Source organism: Panthera uncia, chromosome A2 (genome assembly GCF_023721935.1).
Source record: "Panthera uncia isolate 11264 chromosome A2, Puncia_PCG_1.0, whole genome shotgun sequence".
Taxonomy (NCBI): Eukaryota; Metazoa; Chordata; class Mammalia; order Carnivora; family Felidae; genus Panthera; species Panthera uncia.
This window is the reverse complement of record NC_064816.1, coordinates 9,234,098-9,243,956: the sequence shown is the minus strand read 5'-3', so window position 1 is coordinate 9,243,956 and position 9,859 is coordinate 9,234,098. Positions and strand designations below refer to the sequence as shown.

Genomic DNA, 9,859 nt, shown 5'->3' with positions numbered 1-9,859 from the left:
AGCATGGAGCCTGCTTAAAATTCTGTCTCTCCCTCTCACTCTCTCTTTCTCTCTCACTCAAAAATAAAACATTCAAAGAGAGAAAGAGAGAGAGAGAGAGAGAGAGAGAATGCACGTGAGTTGGGGAGGGGCAGAGAGAGGGAGACACAGAATCTGAAGCAGGCTCCAGGCTCTGAGCTGTCAGCACAGAGCCTGACGCGGGACTCGAACTCACCACCAACCGCAAGCTCATGACCTGAGCGGAAGTCGGACGCTTAACCCACTGAGCCACCCAGACACCCCAAAAATAAACATTTTTAAATAATAATAATAATGGGAACCTGGGTGGTTCAGTCAGTTCAGACTCTCCGTTTCAGCTTAGATCATGATCTTACTGTTTCATGAGTTCGAGCCCCACATCGGGCTCTGCATTGATGCTGCAGAGCCTGCTTGGAATTCTCTTTCTCTGCCTCTCCCCTGCTCACGTTGTCTCTGTCTCCCTCAAAATAAATAAACCTAAAACAAAATAAAATAAATAGTTTAAAAAAAAAAAGAACAGGATGGGGAGGATTTGGGTAGGAAGTTCTCTGGACCTTCCTCATCACCACCCCATCCCTAATTGTTATAGCATCTGAGGGGTGTCAGGGTCCTGGAGGCCACCTGATCTAATTTCACAAAAGGGCAAACTGAGGCCTAGAAACCCCTGGGCCAGGCCTCCTGATTCCCATGGTGCTCAGCCTCTGGGCTCCAGAATCCCTTAGCTGGATCAGTGCCTCCCTCCCCACCAGGGTCCAGGAAGGGAGGGGCAGTCGTGCATAAGAGTATCCCACACGTGTGCTACGCCATGAGGCTCACATGTTGGTGACCCTTGGTGGGCAGCTGGACTTGAGGCGTCTGGGGTGCCAAGTGCAGGTGCCATTCCCCGGAGGGGGTCAGCGACTCCCCGTTTTCACCCACACACTGCACCACGCGCGTGAGAGTGTGTTTGCTGCGAGGCAGCCAAGTGCGGCAAGGAGGCCAGTGGCTGGTAAATAATTTATCAGGACAGCTGATAGTACCTCCCCAGAACTGCCCGCCAGCCCCCAGCCCCCCTCGCCCCGTTTGCCTCCTGCCTCCTGACCCAAACCAGCTGGACCAGCTCTCCCGGTGCCCGCCTGCAGCCCCCCCCCCCTTCGTGCCAGCCAAGTCACAGCCTCCAGGGCACCTTTAAGCAAACGGGTGGGGGGTCCTGATCTTGGAGACCCAAAGGAAGGTGGGCTTCCGGGCAGAGATGGCCCTGCAGAGCCAGATGTGGTCTCCGGCCACACCCACGTAAGTGTCCTGGGTCGGGGGCGGGGGGGGGGGGGGAACAGGTGCGCAGGGCCTGGGAGGGTCACTGGCCTTTCCACAGGGTGAGAGCCCCAGCTGGCCTCTCCTAAGGGGACCAGGGGGAGCGGAGAGAGGTCAGCAGGCAACCCCGCAGGCTCTTCGGGTCCCTCTCCCCAGAGTCGGGTTGGAGATGTGGACCTCCACTTTCTTTTTTCCGGGATTTTTCCACCGGCAGTCTTCAAGCTCAAAGTCCAGGCTGGGGGGTGGGGCTAGGACTGGGGGGCCAGGAAACGCCAGGGTTCCTCGCTCCCATGTTTTGCCTCTTGAAACACCCCTCAGCTTCCAGGGTAGGAAGAAATGCTTGAGATACAACAGAGAAAGTTAACAGCTGCCCAACTGAGAAAGGTGATGGCAAAATTGGAACCATCACCGGCTTAATGAAAGGGCCACCCATTGCTCCTGGTGACAACAGGCCATAGCCACGAACCCTGTTCTTGTAGAGGTGGACTTAAACAATATCAAATGGGGTGTGCCGAGGGTTTGAACATTCAAGGTTTGAGGGCCTTTTAAAGTAAGAGGGTGGAGGGGCTCCAGAGGTTTGTAAAGAGTTCTGGAAAAGAGTTTCCCCCCAGGGACCCCAATTTGGTTCCTCACTCTTTTGGGTCCCCTGATGCATTATTCACCAACTACAAACCTGGTTGCCTAGCAACGGGAACCTGATCAACCCCCCTCCCCCCCAGCAAGGAAGAGGCAAGGAGATTACATCTTGGGAATGGGACAGCAGAGGGAGGATGTCAGCCCTCCCCCAAGGGCAAACCTATTAGTAGGGGGTCTGGGCTCCCTTTGGGATACCATGCAAAGCATGACTTCAGCCCCCCGCCCTGAGTGAAATCGGGAACCCCCAGGCTGATCTCTGGCCTCCTGGCTGCCAAGACAAGGATGCCTGGACTCCCCGTCTTCCCCCACAGCGTTCCCAGTATTTGAGGCCTGAGAGCCCTGAGTTCTGATCCTGACCCAGTGACCTTAGACAAGTCTTTTCACCACTTCTTGGAGCCTCAGTTTCCCCATCCATAAAATAGGGACAGTCGTACTACTTGCCTCCCAGGATCTTTGGAAGGATTAAATGAGTTCCTACAGGCATAGCATGGAACAGCGCCTGGAACATGGTATGCGCTGGCTAATGGTTGGCTGATTTTATTGTCAGAATATCAACTCAGCAAAGAGTGGACGACAGTGTCTCAAGATCAGGGCAGGGAGGGAGAGGCGGGGGTGGCTGGGAGGGCCTGGCGGAAGCCCTGTCGAGCACTTAGAGCACTATAGATAGTAAGGGCTAAGTATCCGCACTATTATGTCTTTATGGTGTGGCCAGGGAAGATCTGGGAGGCCCCGGCAGAGTTTGGGCAATGAGGCTAATGCTCACCCAATAGAGTTAGTGCTCACATTAATAAATGTTTGAGGGCTTGCCCTGTGCCCTCCCTGGGCTAAGTGTCAGGGACAACAGACAAATAGATGCATCCTTCTAGATACTGGCCTATGAAACACCTGCAAGTAGGGGGTACTCGATGTGCATCTGCGATGACAAGTTAACGTAACAACATCTGTCCCCTAAGTGTCCTGAAGTACCACAGTCAGCCTCTTGCTCCCAGGGAAGCACAGAAGGGGCAGCTCTGGAGCTGGAAATCAGGGATCCTGGGGTGCTGCGAGGAAATCAACAATGGCGGCATCTCAGGTTAAACCTTAAACAGCAAGACCCTTCTGTCTCCTCCCAGCTCAGAGTCCAGCGCTAGGCTACACGTCCTGGTAACATTTGCTCCCAGGGAGGGGATTTGGCAGGTAGCTCCATAGTTACCATGAGGATAGCATGTGTCCATGGTGGGATGGACGCTTCTCTCCCCAGACTCCCTCAGCCCCTGGTGCTGAAGGTATCCTGGGTAGGAGCTGAGGTCCAGAGAGGGTATAGAATTAGAAAGAGACACACAGCATGTTAGGGGCCTGGCAGGATTTGAGAGTATCTGAGGGCCAGCCTGGAAATGCTCCTTATAAATAACCATAAACATTATTAATCATGGGAATTATTAAAGTTATGAATGATAATAAATGATGCTACTGTTTTAGGAACGCTATGTCCATTTTTTTTCCCCCTGCATGGAGACTTCCTTGCAAGGGCACCTCTCTATAAGGTGAGGATCAAGCTATCCTGACCCATTTTACAGATGAGGAAACTGAGGCTCAGAGAGGTGATGTCAAGCCTAGGAAGGGCTTTAGCTCAGCTTCTCAGCGTCTCTGCTCTCTCCCCCTCATAGGACCCCCCGCCCTCTACTCCAACTCCTTTCAGTTGCAGAGGGGAAATAGAGGAAAATGCTGGGCTTTAGTTGGTTTCCAAGCAGCTCAGGGATCTTGACCCAGAAAGGGGCATTCAGGAGGTGGCCTCTCGAGGGGTGGGGACCTGGGAAGACCCCCTCCCCAGTCTCTGCCCTCTTCTCACAGGCCCATGGCCGAGAGCTCCCTCTATCGGCAGCGGCTAGAGGTCATTGCTGTAAGTGAGTTACCCCTCCTTCCCCACCCCCCACCCCCGCTAATGGCGCCCCTCTCCACCGCCCCTCCCCCCGCTTCCCCGCATCCCGGGCACTCCTAGCCATTCCCCAGGTTTCTTCCTCGCCTCTCTCTCATCCAGGAAAGCAGGCCTAAACCTGTGAAGTGAGGAGGGGGGGTGGGCAGCACCCTCAGCTCCAGCCCTGCCTTGGAGCGCCCCACCTAAATCCTCAGGCCCCTCTGCTCCCCAGTTCCTCTATCTGGTCGCCACCACCCCCAGAATGGTGAGGCTGTGCACCCCACACTCCCAGAATCCACATCCGATGCTCCATTCTTGAACCTCGGTCTCTCAAACACCTCATGTCTGAACCCCATCTCTATGAACCCCCATCTCACTAACCCCTATCTCTCTGCTCCCCCACTCCTGCACCCCCATCTTTCTGGATCCCATCTCAACACCCTGGCCTCTCTAAACCCCCATCCTTCTGACCCTCAGATCTGTACCCCATCCCTCCGAACCCCTATCTCACCAAGTCCCCTCTCTCTGCTCTCGACTTCTGCCCCTTCATCTCTCTGGACCTCATCTCTACGCCCCAGTCTCTCCGCGCCCCCCATCTCAGCACCCCCTTCCTCTGATATCTAGACCCCCATTATCTCTGAATCGCCTCTCTCGTGACCCCGGATCTCGGACCCCCGCCACAGCTCGGTCTCCCTTTGGGATCTCCATCCCAAGGCCCCACCCCCCTCCCCCGCCCCCCCCCCCCCCCCCATTCGGCGCCGGCGAGGCCTCCGCAGCATCGCGGGCGCGGCCGGCCCCGCCCCCGCCGCCCCGCCCCCACCCGCTGCTGAGTCAGCGCCTCCGCAGCCCCCTCCCCGCCGGGGGCCCCCGACGTGCGCTCCGCCGCCCCGCCCCGTTCGCAGCCCCGGGAGTCCCGGGAGCCCCGAGGAGGAGGGCAGGCGGAAGGGGAGGTGGCGGCCCCGCCCGGCCCGCGGGCAGCTCCGGGTCCTCTGTGCGCAGGAGAAGCGGCGGCTGCAGGAGGAGATCCGCGCCGCGCGCCGGGAGCTGGAAGAGGAGAAACTCCGCGTGGAGCGGCTCAAGGTTGGGGGCGGGCGGGGGCGCCTGTCAAGCCTGGGCAACGAAGTGGGGGTATCAATGAGAGTCGGTCTGGGGGATCATGGGAGGCTCTGTCCAGTTTGGGTGGGGGCAGCAGGGGGTATTGGTTCCAGCTTAGGCGGGCGTTTTTCCTCTGCTTGGGAGAGCGGGTGGTGGTGGTGGGGGGTGGTGGTGATAATGATGGGGACATTTGTACCACCTTTGGGAAGAGTATGGGGACAGCGAAGGTGTTTGCCCAGCTTTGGGGTAGGGAGGGGCCCATAGAGACGTTGATTTCATCTCTGGGAGTGCCTGTCCCATTCTGGAAGGGGTGGGGAGATGAGGGGTGTTTTGTTCCAGCCTGGGAGAGCTCCAGGCTGGTATTGGGGTGTCTGTCCCACCTGGCAGTGTTGAGGGGGGGATCATATCCTCACCTGAAGGAGAGATGTCTGTGCCGTTCGGGTGGTTTTGGACAATAAGAAATCTTCCCAGCTCGGGGATTAGGAGGGAGCCCTCCATGGGGTGGGGTAGCCAGTATGCACAGCCAGAGCTCCCCTCCCGTGCCCAGAGGAAGTCTCTCCGGGAGCGTTGGCTCATGGACGGGGCAGCTGAGGAGCCGGAGCAGCAGGAGGACTCCACCTCTAAAGACCTCCAGTCACCTGAGGGCCAGGCTCAGGCCCGAATCCGCAACTTGGAAGACAGCTTGTTCACGTGAGTTGGGCCCCTGCCTGCTGGCTTTGCCGGCCTGGCTAGGCCAGGGCCCCAGGTCCACACCGGGGAAGTGGCACATTGAGGGGGCCTTGGCGTTGAGCCTGGGGGCCCGGCTCCCAGCAGCCTCCTCTCTCCCTCAGACTCCAATCCCAGCTGCAGCTGTTGCAAAGTGCATCCACAGGTGCCCAGCACAAGTCCCCCAGCAGGCCCACCTGGCGCAGACAGGTGAGAACGGGGGGGGGGGGGGGCGGCGAGGCGGGGGGGGGGGGGGGGGGGGGGGGCGGGGGGGGGCGGGGGGGGGGGGGGGGGTAGCAAATGGGAGGGGGCGAGGTGCGGCCAGCAGGGACCAAAGCGGGCCTCCTCCAAGTGCGGTCTAACCTCTAAATCCTCTGCTGTTTCTCTGCTCTGTGGTCTCGGGCAAGTCGCTTTCGTTGTTCAAGCCTCAGTTTCCCTATGTCTAAAATGAGAGGAACGACAGCACACACGTGGAAGAGGCACAGGGGGGGGGGGGGGGGGGTGGGGGGGGTGGACATGATCCTAGGAACAGGCCTGGGGAAGTTTTGTTGTGGGACTGCTAATGCCAGAATGAGGAATGTGGTGGGAAAATGCGGGGGGGGGGGGGCGGTGCTCGTGGAATTTGTTCTTTTCAAAGGGAGGAATGGGTCACCATGAGATGCTCTTGTGATCTGAGGCATCCACACGGGTTTCTGTTTTGGTAGCACCTTTATTAAGATTCCCAGGTGCCTCTGGCAGGGCAGAGGGCCAAGAGACCTGTTAATGGATCTGGGAAGAGTTTGTTGGGTTTTTAGCATAGGCCAGGAGTTTCTTGCTAGAGAGGAGCCCACTATCCAAGAGTCTGTGACAGGGGGGCGCCTGGGTGGCGCAGTCGGTTAAGCGTCCGACTTCAGCCAGGTCACGATCTCGCGGTCCGTGAGTTCGAGCCCCGCGTCAGGCTCTGAACTGATGGCTCGGAGCCTGCAGCCTGTTTCCGATTCTGTGTCTCCCTCTCTCTGCCCCTCCCCCATTCATGCTCTGTCTCTCTCTGTCCCAAAAATAAATAAAAAACGTTGAAAAAAAAAAAAATTAAAAAAAAGAGTCTGTGACAGGGGAGCCCTGGGCATGGGAGGAGCACAGAGGAATCACCCGAGTGACCCAGGAAGGCTTCCTGGAGGCCGTGGTATCTGTATGGAGCCTGCTGGGGACCAGGCAAGAGGGGAAAGAGAATTCCAGGCAGAGGAAACAGCCCACATGAAAGCCTGGAGGCTGGAAAGAAGATTCTTATCTTAAAGGGAACTGTGAGGAGGAGATCCCTGGGGTTTGACCTAGTAGGCTGCCCCCACCCCCTGCTTCTCTGAGCCCATTTTCATACTCTTGCCCTTTCCATCACTCTACTACAGCAACACTGACCCTCTTTTCTAGTCCTTGACCTTGTCAGCTCATTGCAGCCCCAGGCCTTTTACACTTGCTCTCCCCTCTGCCTGGAATGGCTGTATCTACCTCTTGAGCCTCGAGGCCAGCTCCTCTCACGCTTCAGGTCTCTGCTCAATGTCACTTCCTCCTAGAGGCCCTCCTGCATCTTCTACATAAAGGAGGCACCCCACCACCTCCCAGGCTCTCTGTAGCCCCTCATCCTACTTTTTGTTTTTTCCTGCCGTAGTCTTTCTCACTCCTGACATTACAGATTTATTTGTTTATGTTTATACCCCACCCCCTAGAACGTAAGTCCCAATAGCAAAAGGCTTAAGTGTCCCTCGTCCACAGAAATCTCAGTAGCTGACGGAATAGGTTCCTAATACGGAGCTGTTGGCCCATGAACACAGTATTGATTAAGCACCTACTGTGTGGGGGGCACTTGAGCAGAGCGCGGTAAGACAGGTGAGGAAGGCTGAGGAGGGTGTGGTCCTGAACTTGATGGAGGAGCCATCGAGGGTGTCTGGGTTGGGGAGCGTACCAGCACGCAGGGAGGTTGGAGGTGGAGACGCTGGCTGGCCTCACCTTGTCTCTGTTACCCCTGCAGGGTCATCGACCTCTCTCCCAGCCTACCGTGGAGGCAGGTCCCACAGGTGGGTGTTTGGGCCCCAGGTCTGGGGGTCCCACGAAGAGGGGCCTGAATCTGGGGGGCCAGGATCTCACTCTGTTGCCCCCTGTCTCCTCTCCTTTCCTCCCCTTACTCCCCAAGGCCACACTGATCTGAGCAGGAGAGCCTCCCTCCCAGCTGGACCAGTGGACACCTCCCCAGAGTCCCCCTCTGAGCCCAGAGATGAGGCTGTCAGGGTTCCACCCACCCTGAGGCTGTTCCCTGGGGCAGCAGGGGCCTCCTCAGAAGCCAACGGCCCCTGCCCTGGACCCAGCCCCGCTGCAGAACAGGGGCCGAGTCAGGGGCTGGCAGCATCTGAGGGGGGCGTGGGTGAGGCCAAAGGAAGGGGCGTGGTGGAGGTGGTATGGGAGGGGCTGAGGGCCACAGAGGACTGTGCCACGGAGGCCACAGGCCCAGAGCTGGAGGCTAAAGTGGAGGAAATGGTGCTGGAGGCCATTGGGGACAGGCAGGAAGCTGCCTGCCCAGAGCCCCCTTCCTGGGTGAAGGAGGACAGGGGCATCGTGGAGGTGGTCTGGGGGGGGGGGGGGGGGCCGGGGAGCGGGGCGCCCCGGGGCCCAGGGGGGGGGGGGGCAGGGGCCAGAAGGCCGCGCAGACCAGCTCCCCGAGGCTCCAGGTGAGGCTAGAGGGAGCAGCTCCTGGAGAAGGCGGCGTCCCCAGGGGCAGCTCTGACGGTGATGGGCCAGGGGGCTCTGGAGGAGAGGAGGGGTCCTTCATTTGGGTGGAGAGGGTGACCCTCAGCGAAGAGTGGGAGGAGCTGGGGGAGGAGCTGGTCGTGGAGGGGTTGGAAGGGCCAAGGGCACGGGGAAGCGGGGGAGGGCCTGAGAGTCCGCTGGGGGTGGAGAGGGGGGCAGGGGAGGATGCCTGGGGGGCGGGAAGGAGCCAGGCAGAGGAACCGGTGGAATCAGTGGGCGAAGGAAAGAAGGGGACTGAGGAAGAGACAGGGGCAGACGGGTCTCTGGTGGGGGAGGGGGGGGGAAGCGGGGGCTCTTGGGAGCCAGAGAGGGGAGGAGGGGAGGAAAAGCTGAGGCCAGAGAGGAAAGCAGTTGAGGAACCACTGTCAGCCGCAAGAAAGGCAGTCGAGGGACCTTTGAGGGCAGAGAGGGAAAGAGGTGAGGGGCCGTTGCGAGTAGAGCAGAAAGAAGGTGAAGAAAAACTAGAGGCGAGCGAAGAACCATTGGTGACAGAGGGAAAGGAAGGCGAGAAATCACTGGAGGCAGAGAAAGGAGGAGGTGAGGCGCCATCGGAGGCAGAGAGAACAGGAGGTGAGGCACCACTGGTGGCAGAGAGAACAGGAGGTGAGGCACTATCGGGAGCTGAGAAAGGAGGTGAGGCGCCATCGGAGGCAGAGAGAGGAGGGGAGGTGTCACTGAAGGCAGAGAGAACAGGAGGTGAGGCACTAGGGGGGGCAGAGGAAGGAGGAGGTGAGGCGCCGTCGGAAGCAGAGAGAGGAGGGGAGGCGTCACTGAAGGCAGAGGAGACTGACGTGGTTGAAGAAGATCTGAGTCCAGAAGAGCAGAGAGAGTCCGGAGGAGGAAAGGAATGTCAGGCAGAGGAGGTGAGTGAGGCAGGGGCTTCCTTGGGGGCCAAGGAAGAGTCAAGGCCGGAAGAGGAAGGACCACAGCCCCAGGAGAAGCAGGAAGGCTCCCTGGAGGAAGAATCTGTAAGGCCCCAAACCCCTGCTGAGGACCAGGGCCCCTCAGGGGACGCCACCACCCCCCTCCTGGCTGAGACCCCAGCTCCAGAGCAGCCTGCCGAGTGCCAGCCACTGCTTCAGGTGGAAGGGCCCAGGGCCAACCCTAGTGCCCGCCCCGTGCCCACCTATGCACCTGCCCGGCAGCCCGAGCCACCTGCCCCTCCCGAGGGTGAAGAGGCAAGTGGCCCTAAGCAAAAGACGTGCCAGTGTTGTGTGGTCATGTGAGCCCACACCCTCCACCCCACGCCCGGCTCCTCTCACAGCTACCTCGGCCTCTTGGCATCCAGCAGCGGGTCCCGGGCACAGACAGGGCACCACGGGACCGGCTGTGGCAACTGGGAGCCAGCTGGCCCGCTCGTCCACCTCCACCTGGGCTTCAGGACCCCTCGCCCACTGCCTGTGACCCCGGCTCCCTTCTACGACAAAGCCTTTATACTTGAAAATA

General features: G+C 59.1%; 1 protein-coding gene across 1 annotated transcript; it reads left to right on the top strand.

Moving 5' to 3' along the window:
- The first annotated feature begins 1,081 nt into the window (after nt 1-1,081).
- On the top strand, nt 1,082-9,773 carry PALM3 (paralemmin 3). Its single transcript, XM_049639998.1, is given in 8 exon segments — nt 1,082-1,290; nt 3,775-3,823; nt 4,838-4,918; nt 5,481-5,623; nt 5,764-5,848; nt 7,641-7,686; nt 7,803-8,275; nt 8,278-9,773. Coding segments are annotated over 8 exon segments (2,280 nt in total). The 5' UTR covers nt 1,082-1,249; the 3' UTR covers nt 9,640-9,773.
- The last annotated feature ends 86 nt before the right edge of the window (nt 9,774-9,859 follow it).